This window comes from Alosa alosa, chromosome 13 (genome assembly GCF_017589495.1).
Source record: "Alosa alosa isolate M-15738 ecotype Scorff River chromosome 13, AALO_Geno_1.1, whole genome shotgun sequence".
Lineage (NCBI taxonomy): Eukaryota > Metazoa > Chordata > Actinopteri > Clupeiformes > Clupeidae > Alosa > Alosa alosa.
Window position 1 is genome coordinate 13624567 of NC_063201.1, and position 15746 is coordinate 13640312.

Here is a 15746-nt window from a genome sequence, read left to right on the forward strand (position 1 = left end):
TATGAATGTAAGCGGGACATTGGCCTCAGGACTGGACTCTGCGTCCCGTGACATGCCGCCATGACCTCGCTGTTATTTAATAACAAGCCTCTGGATAGAGCTTATCTTTATAAACATACTCCACGTCACTGTGTGTGTGTGTGTGTGTGTGTGTGCGTGTGTGTCTGTGTATCTGTGTGTACATAATGAATGTGTGTGTGAATGTTTGCGTGTGTGTGCAGTGGTGGGGGAATGTCGTTTCTCAGGCTTCATAAATGGTGGACTCATAGGCAAGTACCAATAAGTGGGGTCTTTAGTTAGGAGCTGATCATTGATGTTCGTGGTGGTCCACCTCTCTGTCAACACTGTGTATGTTATCACATGCATACTGTAAATCCATACATAAACAAACACACACACTCTACACCAGGGGTCCCCAAGCTTTTATGTACCATGGACCGGTTTGTTTCCTATTTTTTTTCGACCGGACGGGGTTGGGGGGGTTCGGGGGTTCCATGTTCCATGTTCCATATGTGTTGTGCATGCATTACTTGAAAAGAACTAGCTCCAGTTATGTATGAACAGTGAAGGTAACGTTCTCTTAAACATGTGAAAAACGTGAACTTGAAGAAGTGAAAATTTAACAATATGAACTATGAATATTGAACAACTTGAAGCTACATCTATAAGTGTGAACATGCTTAACAAAATATGGGAACAAAACATGGGAACTAAACGTGCATTACGAATATAATCAGTGCGAGCCCTGTGCTTGTTTCCCTGCAACAAGAAGGTTCCATCTGTGGGTGTTGGAAGACCGTGACACCCTCAGTGTGTTTGAAATGTCCAGTCGATTGCGCAATTTGGTCTTAGTTGCAGTCATTGCCGAAAACCCGGCCTCGCATAGATACGTTGTGGGAAATGGTAGCAACGTTTTCAGCGCTTTTACGGCTATCTCAGGATATTCTGCTTTGGTTTTGTTCCAAAAACCCGCCAGAGAGGTTTCCTTATACACACTATTAAGACCACCGTCATTTGCAATTTCAAACAAACTGCTATTCCTGCGCTGACAAGTTAGGACTATTCGGGATATTGACAAATGGGTTGCGGACCCACTCTTTGGTTTGCCGTGGATCTGTGGAGGATGGGAAGTAACGCTCAAACTCATTTGAAAGCGCAACAAGGTGATCGTGCACCAGCTACGAGAGAAAGGGCCCTGCCTCAGTCTCTCCCAAAACCCCACTACTGTTTGGAACATATCAAATACACCCCGGTCCACTCGTCGTCCCCACAAATCAAGCTTGGCTTTAAATGCTGCGACTTTATCTGCCAGTTGTCATTCTACCCTGGAGTGACAGGTTGAGGTCATTAAGCAACCCGAATATGTCACACAGGTAAAGCGAAGTTTTGACACCCAGTCCTCATCACTAAAATGTTCAGCTAGCGGTGACTTTTTTTCTGTAAGAAATCTCTGCAGCGGCTCTCGCAACTCAAACACTCTGGCCAGTGACCTGCTAAAGATGCTTGTTTTTGTTGCTCATTCTAGCGGTTTAGCTAACCCGTGTGACACTACCGTTAAGCTAAGAAGGTGAAGTGAGCTGACCTGAGGCTGCGCGCTGGCGCTGAAGGCAATATGTAAAAGTGTTGAAGGCGGGACAGACAGAAGAAAATAGACCTTGCAAAATGCAAACATCGTGCAATCAAACAACTGCATATAGGCCTATGCCATGTAAAAACGTGACATTATTGCGAATTAAATTAAATTTAGTTTGCATGCATTTTTTTTTAAAAATCATGTCGTAGGCTACAACCCGGTTAGGAATGTCCCGCATTCCCGCATGTGGTTGGGGACCGCTGCTCTACACTCTCCTCTCTCTCTCACACACACACACACACACACACACACACACACACACACACACACACACACACACAATATTCCATAGTCTTTCCCATACTTTGCCATGGTCCAGGTTGGCCGTGGGCTTTCGCAAGGACCGGAATGAAAAATTCATGCCAATAAAAGTTTCATTATGGCCCGGTCACCGTGCCAAACCGCCAGTAACATTTCAGCAAAGGTCAGGGGCTTCGCCTCGGGCCACTTTTCGTCTTCCATTGCTCAGCGGAAAGCAACAAACGACCCTCTCTGTTCCCATAAGTGTCCTTGGTGACCCGGCCCCAGCTCAACCTCACACCGGCGCAAACAAAGACGGTCCCCTCGCCATTGCGTGGGGGATTCGCCTTCCGGAAACTTTTTTGACCCGCACTCTTGTACCCCTATCTGTGACTCCAAAACTCACATAAACACACACTCTACTCTCTCCTCTCCTCTCTCTCTCTCTCTCACACACACACACACACACACACACACACACACACACACACACACACTCTCTGTCTCTCACACACACACACACACACACACACACACACACACACACACATGCTCTCTGTCTCTCACACACACACACACACACACACACACACACACACACACACGCTTTTTAGTTGTGATGACTGGATCGCTGTATGTGTCCTTGAAAGGCGCTGCATTGCTGGTGCTGATGCTGGTGCTGGTGGCGGCGGCGCTGTCGCAGTGGCATTTGGAGACCTCACTGCGCAGCTCCCTCAGCAGGGCGGACCACCAGGACCTGGAGCTGTGAGGGCGCGACGCCTCTGGAAACTTAAAGTCCAAATCTGTTGGGCCTCAGCACATTTTGCTCTTCCTCTTTTTTTTTCTCTTTTTCTCGGGGGAGTTGGTGGTCAGTGTCATGTTTAATATAAACAGGAGTGTGTTTGTGACGGGCAGTCTCCGGGGACGCCTATTTCCTTGGTCTCTCCCTCTCCCTCTGCCTCTCTCACGAGCGGAGCTTGCTGGGCTTTTTCTGTCGCATAGACAGGCTGCCGCCATCGAAATGTTACTGCAAGGCTAAGTAGGATATCCGCTAGGCGTTGGCACTCGACAAGGGCGACGTTAAGGCGACGTTGAGGCAACGTTGTCTGGATGTTGCCGTTCGGATGGACACCAGGCTCTCTAATGCAGAGTGGGAAAGGCCTGGCCGTGGGCGCCTTCCCAGCAGCACCATAAGACAAACAGCCCTGAAACGCAGCAGGGCCACAACTCACAGGCAGCATGATTATCAATTATGAATTATTAATATGAGCCTTGGGTGAACATGTGCTTCTCATCACATTTATGGACTCTCATTATGCATGCGAGTTCTGAGCACACACAGAGTGTGTGTGTGTGTGTGTGTGTGTGTGTGTGTGTGTGTGTGTGTGTGTGTGTGAAGAGTGGAAGAGAGTATAAGTGTGGATACTCAACACATGTACATGTATGAATGTCTCTGGACATTTGTGTGCATGTGTTTTTTTGAGTATATGCATATGTTTATGTATCTGTGTGTTTGTGTGTCTCCATCTCACTGTCTCTCTGTGTGTGTGTGTGTGTGTGTGTGTGTGTGTGTGTGTGTGTGTGTGTGTGTGTGTGTGTGTGTGTGTGTTTATGTGTTATTCACATTGGGATGTGTGTCTTTTGGAGTGTGTTTTTAACAGTCTGTGCATCACTGAATATTTTACCTAATTAGAACTCATACGCCTTAACTCTTTCCTAGTCCTCTGTTCAGGATGACTTCATCACCACTAATTATTTTTATGCTTTCATTTATTTCCAAATGCTTGAGTGCATTGTGCTACTGATCTAATTTAGGGGCTGTGGCAAGCATTGTTAATCTGTATCAAACATCATGGACATGCATGTATTACAGCTGTGGGAACTGATGACTACTTTATTAAGAGAGAGAGAGAGAGAGAGAGAGAGAGAGAGAGAGAAATACAAGAATACAAGACCATACATTTTCATCATTTGTCAATGCAGGATGCACAAAAGGATGCCCAGATTGGGTTTCGAACTCCGAGAGTTTAAATCCAAAGCAGACGGCTCGAAGCGAAAGCAGGCGGAGATGGGAACAAAAAGACAAATGGTCCTGCTCCGCCATCCAGCTGACACGCACCTTGCAACCCGAAATAAAGGCGTCCTTTATTAGAAAAGCAACCAGATCCATTTCAGTTGTTTGGCAGAGACAGTTCCAGGCCCCCCCAACACCCATATCTCCCACCCCCACCCAGAGCAGCCGAGTGGCCTAGAGGGAAATATCTAAGGAAGCCACACTGGCTCCTCGGAAGTTATTTCAGAACTTTCAGCAGTCGCAGCGTTGGGTGGGGCAAGGCAAGTTGTTCAGGAAAAGTTGTTTTCAGGGTGCACTGCAAGAGAGTACATTTCGTTCTGCCTCGTGGCACTTGCAGTAAGGCTGTATGTTTGGTTATGTATCTCTTGGCCTGGGCGGTTGTAGGAATGTGTGGCCTGGGTTTGTGTGAGAGTGTGGACCCTTTCAAGAGAGTTCCATTATCAGCATCATAGTTGGCCCCACAAGACTTCCTTTTTAACAATCCATATGTTATCTTAATGCAGAGGAAGTAGATTGGGAACCAAATAGAACGTTCAAGCATTGTTTTTGTTTACCTTGTTGAAAGGGTCTGTACCCTTCTCACAGCCTCTGTCTGCTGGCTAACTGTTCCCTCCGTTGGGGAGGGATTTAGATTTCAATGAAACTGGCAACCGTGCTGCTCTTAAATATGAGTGACAGCAACCACCCTCCCCCACTCCTGTCACTGGCTCTCTCTCTCTCTCTCTCTCTCTCCGATCTCTGACGCTCAGCCATCTCTCTTCCACTTTCTCAATCTTTTTATGCACACGCATAAAGACATAAATAAACAAACACACACACACACACACACACACACACACACACACAGACACACAAAATTCGATTTAATTTTTTTATTTGATTGATGTGACAAGGATTTTTTCCCCCAATTCAAATCATATCATGCGCACACACACACACACACACACACACACACACACACACACACACACACACGCACACACATTGACTTAGGCATTTCACTTGAGATTGAGACCCCCCGCTCACTTCCTCCTGAAAGCTGGACTCCTCTAAAGAGCAGTGGCTGGAGGATTCGCTGCTTTGCTGAAGCACATAATTTTGGGCTCTGCCTTGTACTTTGGAAGCCCTTGCACTGCCAAATAGATCTGACGTAACATTCACCAGTGTGTGTGGCCTTGAGGCCCTAGACTCCCCCACTCTCACTCTCCAATAGAAACAGATCTGCCAGACTTCACCTCGTTTGTTGTTTTTGATAGGCAGTCCAGTCTAATATGAGCTGGTCCAGATTTGATCACCATATACATATCCTGGCAATGGAGGAAGCCATTTTGAATGGGGGAGGCTCTTTTGTTGGCAGAAGCTAGAAGTAACTGGAGGGGACCATAATATTAGCTGACAATTGATATTCACTAAGGTAGAATACAAACTTCAATAATAACCCAAGACCAAAGACCTATAAATAAATATAGCATCGAAATAAAGATGAAAATCCATGGCGGATTACCATTGAGCCTCACCATGGTGAGGTGATACCCCACCCCAGCTCAGGCCAGTCAGGCAGGTGGTCTTTGGCAGGACGGGCCGCACCGTAGCCAGTGGGTCTGGGTCTGTTTGAGGAGGATGTGAAGGCTCAGAAGCACAGCTGGCTGAATCCCCTCCCCAGGCGAGAGGAGTGGCGACTCTGATCAGATGGGCCTGATTGATGACAGAGAAGTAGAGCTCATGGAGCCACAGTGGAGAGGAGATGAGAGGAAGAGAGGGAGCGGTTGTGTGTGTGTGTGTGTGTGTGTTTTTTTGTGTGTGTGTGTGTGTGTGTGTGTGTGTGTGTGCATGTGTCTGTGTGTGTATGCGTGTGAGAAAGAGATCACCCCAATCCGTTGTGATCTAAAAATCACTGCGGGGCTAAAAATGAACACGAGAATAAGTGCTGCATACTGTATAACAAAGATTGGCTCTGGAGTTTTGTGGCCAAAATTGCGTCTTAAGTAGCCATGCCCTTAAATCCCCGGGGAGAACATTGTTTCACAGTGTGATTGAGGGACTTTTGCTATGGCAATGGCTGTAAAAAAAAAAAAAACACACTTACTTCCAACAACAAAAACCATCCTTATGTGAGGGAAAACAAACACGCGATCGCACTGGGGGGGCTGGAGGGGTGTAGAAAGCTGACGTGAGGCTGCACATTGGGACGCGTGATGTTGGGAAGTGACAAAAAAATGTGTCAGACAAGACAGCTGCGTCGGTAACCAATTAAGATACCACACAAGCACCTGGGTGGAAGTTAAAAAGAATGCCGGCTCCCATCTCGGTCGGTGCAACATCAAAAGCGCTGCACCCGTGGCTCCTGCCATTTCTTTTTTCCCCTCTTTTTTTGAAAAAAAAAGGGAGGGGGGTTTGGGGAGAAAAAAAGCAGATCAGACACGATGGGGGCCCTTTGAGAACTGTCATTAGCACATCATACAGCGTGCTTGAGTTCTGTGCATAAGGCAACGTGTCCTTCTGGCACGGGAAACTGCTTGGGATTTGCCGCAGTGTTGATTCATTAGGATAATTATCTGAGTTAGCAGGGTGATTCGGCGAATGCTGGTGACGCGCTGGCTTTTCTTGCGTTGGGTGCTGATGTGATATAATGACAGGCACAACTCACATTGTGCTTTCATAGATGTGAGCGGGATGACAGCTGCTTGGACTGTCTTACGGTCTTGGCAAACCAGAGGAAATTCCCCACATGAATATAGCTGAGTTGGTTGTACACTTTTAAAACAAATGTGTTGAAAACAACAAAACTTGCGTTATTTTTAACACATCTCTGTTTCCTTTTTTAATTTTGTTACACAATATGTGTTGAAAATAAAAAAAACAACAGAAGTTGCGAATGTGTTGCCCAGCTGGAGACAACACATTTGTTTTAAGAGTGTACGTAGCTTGAATGAGACGTAACATTTGTAGCCAGAAACTCAGAAACGCAGTAATCAATTCAAGTTTGGGAAAGAAAATCTACAATTTACAGTTTTGGGAGAGAGGACTTCGTTTCCGATCCTATGACCTTGGCCCCTTCTTTCTTTTACAGTGATCTGAGATGGCTGATTTCAGATTCCCCTGTTTTGCCTTCAGCTTGATGGCACTTGTGCGGCCTCTGGATGTTTCCGTTTCACATTCTTTGTGATGTTCTTTCTTTTCTGTGTCAGATGTTCCACCTGTTCCACCTAGGTTTTATTTATTTATGTTAGCCATGGGATCGTTTCTCTGGGATACAGTCCTACATAAACTTTAACTAATACATTTATCAGACCAAAAGGGATATGGTCATCCTACCACTTCGGGTGGGACAATCAAACCAGTATAAATCAGAGGACAGCAGCAACAACAACATTACATGACACCACTGAGACAGACTGCAGGAAGTCAGCAGTCGAAACATGTAAAGTTTAAAAAGACTAAGAATTTCTTTGCCTGCATTTCAGTTCAAGTCAAAATTGTGTTGTATGTTGACAGCTGAGTGGCTGGATTGTGGTAGTGCTGTATCATGTAGTGTTTGGGTTTCGCTGTTTCTTAGATAAATGCTGGTGGCTAAACCACCTTTGAAGCTTAAGGCTGAGGTTTGTACAGACTCCCTCTTTTTAAATGTCACGTTTGTTGGTCTTTTGGGAGCCCACATCTGACGGATCCCCTTGTAAGCCGAGCTTGTTATGGTATCTGCTTAACTCCTAATCAAAGTCTAATGTAAAGGCTTAATTTACCTCCCATTCCTTTGCCTTGGCACATTGCCAGCGCTTCACCTCGCTCAGTAAAGAAAATCATTCCATTTTGCCTCTCCTAATGAGCTGCGTCATGTCAAAGCAAACGTTAGCACTGCTCTTTTAAGGGAGGCAGCCATTTCCAAGAATAATTGCTCTTCTCCGTCTTTGAAGAGCATGTGGTATGTTTTCATGTTGACACAAGCACAAAACCAACACTTTAATCTCCAAAACGTCTCTGACATAGTCCGTGCTTGATTAGTTTTGGAGCGAGAGTTAGTCAGCGCTCCCGAAGAAAGGAAAGATGGATTTGGTGACCTTTTGGTGCTCTGTGAGCTCTACTTCAGAAGTTAGACAAATCTCAGCCCACTGGCCCTGCTCTCCTGGCCTGGTCTGGTCTCCTCTCCTCTCCTCTCTCTTTGTTCTTGGCAGCTAGTGTGTGTGTGTGTGTGTGTGTGTGTGTGTGTGTGTGTGTGTGTGTGTGTGTGTGTGTGTGTGTGTGTGTGTGTGTGTGTGTGGATCGTGGCAGCTGCACAGGCCAGGCCTCCGTGTCTGAGGTAGCTCCAGAGGCTCTGCTGAGCTGCGTTTTTGGGACGGGGCTGGTGGCCCCAGCTCAGATGGACACTGAGCCCAGAACATCCTGCCCCTTCCTGCTCAGTCTCAGCCTTGCCTGAGTCTGCTTCTTTCTATTCTCTCTGCTCTCTTCTTTTCCTCTGCTCTCCTCTCTGATCAGTTCTTCTTTTTTTTTCTTCCCCTCCCTGCTCTCCTCTTCTTTTGTATTGTTTTTTATCCTCTCTTCATCCACTCCCCTCCTCCCTCCTTCCCTCCTTCCCTCCTTCCCTATCTTCTCTTGTGTTCTGTAGCTCTGTATTGCCCACCAGTCCTCCTAGCGAACCCTGTGTGTGTATATGGGGTGATTTAGGAGCCGGATGGAAACGTTGCACTCTAAAGGCCTCTTTGGGAGTGCACTGGGGAGGTGAAGGGACCTGCTGTACTTTCCCACCTGTTTTTGTCTGAACCTTCGGTAAATTCCACATTGTTACGAGGGGAAATCAGACTGGCGTCCTTTTCTCCGCTTTGCCTGTGAAAACACGGAATAGAACGGCTTGTCAATGCGCTCTTGTTATGGCACAGCGTTTTATATGCTCTCTGTTGTTAGTTTTTCCATACTTATGTGACCAGGTAATGTGCAAGAATGTTGTAAACGTTTTGTTTTTGTTATGTGTTCCATGTTATTTAAGGTCAGATTCCAACACCCACCACTCCACTACACACCCGTTATTTGTTAGAGAAATTTCCGAGTAAATAAAGTTAGGTAAATATTAAGCATGGACACACCTGTAACATCCTCATCACATGTAGACATCACATTCAAAACTCTATGCTGGCCCCAAAGGAATGTGGCCCCAAAGACATTTGGATTAAATCCAGTAGGCCTACAGCGTGTGGTAAAGTACTGTTCATCTGTATGCACATGTTGGGCTTTCTCTGTTAGATTTCCCTCTGTCTTCTAATTGATATGGATTACTTGGAAATTGTGTTGTGAACATGTGTCTGTGGTGATGCTATCAAACAACAAGCTTTGAAGTAGCTGTAGATGGATTGAATTGTTCTCTAACGGGAAGTGGATGGGAACTGGCACAGATTGAGGAGGAAAAAAACTATATTACAGCAATGGATGTTCCCAGATGCAAAATTAAAACATTTTCAGACAGTCACATTCCATTGGATACATGTAGTCTGTCGAGAGTGTACTGAGGGTAAATGCCTGAATGCATAACACCAGTGCCCAAGAGCTTCTTTAGCCTGAAGACTCTTTAACCAGTATGAGTTTACTTAGAGTTTGTAATGTGTGCCGTGTTGTTCTGGTGCATTTTTTTGTTTTTTTTGTTTTCTATTCATTCTCTCTTTATCATCTGTTTGCGCTCTCTGCACATTGTGGTTCTGTTTACTGCGTAATACAAATGCATAATCACAAAAAAGGTGGATTTTCATTGACTACTAGCTTTGCTAATGCTGTGTTAACCACTATGCCATGATTTTTTTATTAAAAAACAAAGGAACAGTTTACCTGGTGATGTTGCTGAAGGTGGAGCCTTTCAAACCAGAAAAAGTCAAACTGAAACCGTTTCAAATGGCACATTATGGATGTTGCAACAGGATGTCCATACAGAGCGAGCTACAACACAAGTGCTATTTCTCCTCTCCTCAGTCTGTTTTGTTATATCCTTTTCACTTCCCCCCTAGTCTGTCTGCCACTCTTCCTCTGTATATATAAATATCTCCTAACGTCTGTCTCTCACACATTTCGTCGCGTGGTCATTTGTTTACTTGATGACTTGATGAAGTGACAGCAGATCACGCTTTCGTCGGTTCTCGTGTGTAGTTCTTGATTAGTGTCGTGTATGAAGAGAGAACAGTTGTTTGTGCCTGATTGCTCTTCTGTGGTTGGAAGCCAGCTCCGGGGGCCAAATGGCTTTGTTTACAGTACTCAGAAAAATCCAAACAAAATCAGTATTGTTTCAGCGTCATTTTTTATTTCAGTTTGCCATTTCACACATCTTCCACCCACCCACTCATGTGATTCTTTCTCCGCAGTACAGAAAATTGGAACATTTTGTTCTAGACTTTTGTCCTTTTCTTTTCCTGCCCTTTTAAGAGTGAGTGTTTATGTATGCTTCGGATTTGAGATAAACAGCAAAAAGAAGAAATGGGATATTTGAACGTTTCTCCTGAAACTTTCGCTGTTCCCGTGTCCTGGAGAGCCCATGTGAAGTTAAGACAGCAGATGAATGAGCTGGCCATGAGAGGCCAGACGTTAGCGCCGTAACACACTGACGGGGTGGCAGCTGCTCGCACTGACAGAGAAATGATCCGTCCTTTATTAAACAGCTCCGTCCCTGGAAAAGTGCAAGAATGTGCACCCCTCCCTCCCTTCCTCTTTCTCTGTCTCTCTCTCTCTTTCTCCCACCTCCCCTCTCTCTCACTCCTGCCCCCCCCCTCACTTCTGCCCTCTCTCTGTCCCTGTGTGTGTGTGTGTGTGTGTCTCTCTCTCTCCCTCCCTCCCTCCCTCCCTCCCTCCCCTCAACTATACCTGCAGGAGTGTGAGGCATTAAACATTAATTAAAAGTCACATCGGAGGCGCTCGTATCAGTCATCCTGTTAGTCCTGGCGGGCTGATAAGAAACTTTATTACCTTTTCTCTGTAAAGGAGGGAGAGGGGGAGCTAACAAAGAGAGAAGAGAGGAGGGCAGGAGATGGCATGGGAGGGGAGGGGAGAGGAAAGGAGAGGAGGAGAGAAAGGATCATCCTCACTGAGAAAGGATCATCCTCACACCTTTCAAAGCTGGGAAGCACTGCACACTCAATGATCATCGTTATTCTGCATGAAATGATACAATCTTCGGTTTGGCTCCTCGATCACCGCCACTCTCTCTCTCTCACGCGTGCTCTCGTTTTCGCTCTGTCTCTAATAACTAATTCCAAATTGCACATTCCTTAAAGACCTTCATAAGAGCGTTCTTTGGAGAGCGCAGAGAACTGGGTCCTATCAGTGTCAGCTTTTCATCATTGACTATGAGCCCTTATGAGCCGTGTAGAGCTTTTTCTTCATGCCGTTTTATCTTGTGTTGAAGTAAGAGTCTATAAAATGTACATAATTATTGTGAGCCCAGCTTTTAGCAATTGTAGCGCAAACACCAGAGCAGGAAAATGTGCTAATTCAATTATTCAAGGCAGTTAAACAAAGCTTTTTTTCATCTTGTCCAAGCTAATCAACATTTTGTTTTTGTCAGTGGAAGTACTCTGCTCTTCATCACTGTGTCTCTCATCTGGTTGATTAATTTACCGTTGCTGAGAGTTTGTTGGGCGGTCTGCTAAAAATCCTCCTTGTGCTTCTGGTGGTAGAGTTCTAAGTCACGCTTGAGACCTGAACAGGATGTATTGATAAACATTCCCTTATTAAAAGTTTAATGAGAGAAGAACTTTAGATTATCCCGTTACCAGCTCGCCAGGCTCTACAGAGTTTCAGTCAAACTTTTTAATGAGGAGGGAACAAGTCTTACAGTACATCAATGTGGACCCTTTTGGTAGAATTCTAGGGTAATTAAATAACACCATCATGCACAAACAATCACTTGGGATGTAGCCACAGGACACAGGACACACACACACACACACACACACACACACACACACACAGACACACAACGAAACACACATTAATGATTGTGTTCATTCTCTTTTTTAGATATGGGAAAATAGTGTCAACAAAGGCGATCCTGGACAAGAACACCAATCAGTGCAAAGGTAAGCCTGTATCAACCTATCAGCTTCACTATTAGATGAATTTATCATGGATTGCTTTCATTCAGTGGGCCTTTTATATTTTATTCAGAGCAAGAGATGCTACTACTTTCTGCGTATTATGTGTAAAGGTACTAGTATACTGGAAGTATAAACACAGAACCAAAAACCAAAGACAAATCACTTCGAATACTGGCATCAACGAAGTCGGCAAATGTTGTTAACATTAATCCCAATGACTCAATGCATGTTTATGAGATCATTTGTGTCTGTGTGATTTGTGAAGTGGCCCAAGCACTCCATCAGGCATATGGGTGAGCGCTAGCGTGATTGGGCTGAGGTATCCATTACAGCAGTGTTTCCCAAACTTTTTTTCTGGGGACCCACTTTTTAAAAATGACAGACCATCGCGACCCATTTCACTTCAAATCTACCCTGCAACCACCAATATTGTTTTAGGCCACAGATTCTCCAACTTTTCTATGCCTCCCCCAACCATACATTGCTATAGGATCTAGATAGATAGATCCTGCTTTGAACACGGTTGTGTTGCATTTTGAGCACCATCAGCGTGAAAAGTTGGAAATGACTACTACATCATTCGTCAGCATAGTAACCTGTATTTCTAAAAAAAATGTTGTAGGCTACGTTGCGTTGCAGACAAATGGGTCCATAACACTGTGGACGTCAATTCCGATGTAAACAGCAGATAACTCAAGTCGTTATATTGTATTGTTGTATTATATTATATTGTATAGTCGTTACATATCAGAACAAGAGGTTTTTGCAATAGCCGGAAGAATGCGCCTTTACTTTGGAGTTAGCGAGGTAGAAAACGAGAGGAATATTGTTTAAAATGTCCATTTAAATTGTAGCCTAATATAATGCACTGTTGTACATTTTAAATCAGAAATAAGAATGTGAGGAGGTTGCTATTAACTTTAAAAATTGCATCTACAATCGAAACTATTTACATGCAAATTGAATGGCCTTATTTCCGGTGTTGCATGGCAATTGGCACCCATGTTAACTGGCTGCGTTGATGACGTTTCACGAGTGATGACGTTTTTTTTGACAGATGTGGCCGCTTGCAGATTTGTCACTTTCTGATGGAAACTAGAGACGAACAAATACAAATATGCATGACATATTTAACTGTCAAAATTGTCTGTAGTACGCTACATACACTGGACCATGAATATGCCACCAAAAAAATAAATACCCAAATAATAACTCCACGTGGGTATCGAACCTGCTTCCTAAATGAAACCTCCTACATGATAACCATTCATCGCACGTGCTTTACTAACCAGCTGATAAATCATAGGGAAATTTACTTGACTTAGTCTATACAATTAGAAGAAGTCAGCTGATGATTGTAGCAAGTTAACACGGCTGATGGTGTTGTAAGTTAACACAGCTGATGGTGTTGAAGGGGCGGCCACAGCCTAACCTCAGTGAAAGGTTTGTAAAACTTAACCATGATACTTTGAAGGCCTACTAAATGGCTTGGGCAACGGTAGCATGATAACATGGTAGCCAGATAACATGAACAGCTATGTTAACTTGTTACAATTATAATAACGTTAGTTGACTTCTTTTAATCATACAACTGAAGTCAATTTCTGTGAGTATCGTCAGCTGGTTCGTGGCGCAAGTGGATAGACGCTATTACCAAGAAAACAGGTAAATTTATTCGTGGTTCGATACCCTCGTGGAGTTAATTTAGGTGTTTGTTTTTTGGGTGGCATATTTATGGTCCAATGCATGTAGTACTACATAGAATTTTGACTTTTAAACATGTCATGCATATTTGTGTGCGTCTCTAGTATATCAGAAAGTGACAAATCTGCAAGCGGCCACATCTGTCAAAGACTCGTCATCAATCATGAAACGTCATCAATGCAGCCAGTTAACATGGGAGCCAGTTGCCATGTAACACCGGTCTGGATGTCTGCTTTAGTTGACCGTGGGTCGCGACCCAGACTTTGGGAAACACTGCATTACAGCAAGATGAGTGCTAGCAGGATTGCAGTTGTGGCCATCACAATGGGATAAGTGTTGTGTGATTGCCTGAGAAGTCCTTCCATTGGGCCTGGCGTGACTAAAGGGGTTTTAACTTTGGCATCAGATCACATCCCAGGTCCACCCTCGATGCACAAAAAGGCGGATTTGTGAAGTGTGTGTGTGTGGTGGGGGTATTGGGGGGTGTAGTGGAAGGTTTAAATATAGCTGAGAGTGAAAAGTGTGTGTGTGTGGGGGGTGTGGGGGGTGGGGGTCGGGGGTGTGGTGCTGGCTGAAATCGATGATTTAGCAGACAGTCTCTTTTCAGGAAACACTCAGGCCAGGGCCAGAAATAAACAGCTCAGCTTCCTCCACAATATGCTGGGCTGGACACTGGCTAGGCTCCAGCTGTGCCCATGTAAACGGACACACACACACACACACACATACATACACACACGCACTCCCTCCTCACTTGACCTTGATCATGTGTGGTGTATGCCTTATTTTACCTGACCTTTATTTAACCAGAATCATTTGAGAGCCCATGCTCTTTTACCTTGCAGGCAACCAATGCTAACTGCTCATTAGTGCTGTTGTTAGTGAATGTGTGTGTGTATGTTGTCTGTATGCTACTGTGACCTTGAATTTCCCCTAGGGATCAATAAAGTATCTATCTGTCTATCTATCTATCTATCTATCTATCTATCTATCTATCTACGCAGGGTAAAACAGAAACAGTCAGATAGACTGCCAGCACAGAGAAGGAGACAGAGAAGGGTCAAAACCCTCAGAGCCTTTTTTCTCCTGTACAAATTCTGGCCCCTGGTCAAGGATGGCAGACCTGCAGATGTAAGCATGGCTCCCCTCTATAAGCACCTGGGACGTCATTCTGCTTGCTTCCGTAACAGGTCAAACCAAAGGGCTAAGCTGCCTCGCTGCATTTGTGTTTCTACTGAGTTTGTTGGCTATACAGAGTTAGACATTTCATGTTGCCTCTTGTGTCAAGATGTGTCGTAAAGTACACTTGAGTGCACATTTGGTTGTAAGGCGTTGTGGGTGGCTATTTGGATCTGTGGATTACAGTGGCTGTTTTGCTGTTTTAGAGCCTCTCGGTTACACAGTGACGGGCTATTTTCACTGCAGGGCCACTGTGTAAAGACACAGTTTTAACGGTTTTTGCCTTTGTCTTTGCTGCACAAAAATTAATCTCAGAAGGAGGTGGTGAAGGCGGGGGGAGGGGGCACCTGGGAGGCCAGATGTCAGGCCAATGTGCCCTTTGGAGGTGTTGTGGGTCTGACAGGGTAACACAAAAGAAGGGCCCACCTGATGACCCCTTTGACCCCTTATCACTGCTTGCAGACCTGTCCACCACTGAGGTCTCAGTACTGAGCAGACTTTTGAGATAACAACGCCTCATCCTTATTTCCTATGAATTCATATTTATTTGTTTAGCTGACTTTGTTTCATCCAAAGTGACTTAAAAGTGAAGAACAGCACTCAAACTACAGTGCCGTAGGAGAGTAAACAATATTATTATGTTATAATATTACTTAACAGATGCAGGATTTTGAGTCAACAGATGCAGGATTTTATCAAGAGAAAGAAATACCAGTCTCTCTGTATGTGTGTGTGTGTGTGTGTGTGTGTGTGTGTGTGTGTGTGTGTGTGTGTGTGTGTGAATGAGATAGAGGCTGTATTGGGGATAATGGGTGGCACAGGAAACTGCTCCGGGGTTTAAAGGACTTCCATT

At 44.7% G+C, this 15746-nt stretch overlaps 1 protein-coding gene across 2 annotated transcripts in view; it reads left to right on the forward strand.

Moving 5' to 3' along the window:
- rbms3 (RNA binding motif, single stranded interacting protein) overlaps nucleotides 1-15746 on the forward strand; it is a 159383-nt gene that overhangs the window by 34233 nt on the left and 109404 nt on the right. For both annotated transcript variants that reach the window (XM_048260297.1, XM_048260296.1), the window contains exon 3: nucleotides 11934-11992. In XM_048260297.1, coding sequence (XP_048116254.1) covers nucleotides 11934-11992 — 59 coding nt within the window. The remainder of the gene's footprint in view (nucleotides 1-11933; nucleotides 11993-15746) is intronic.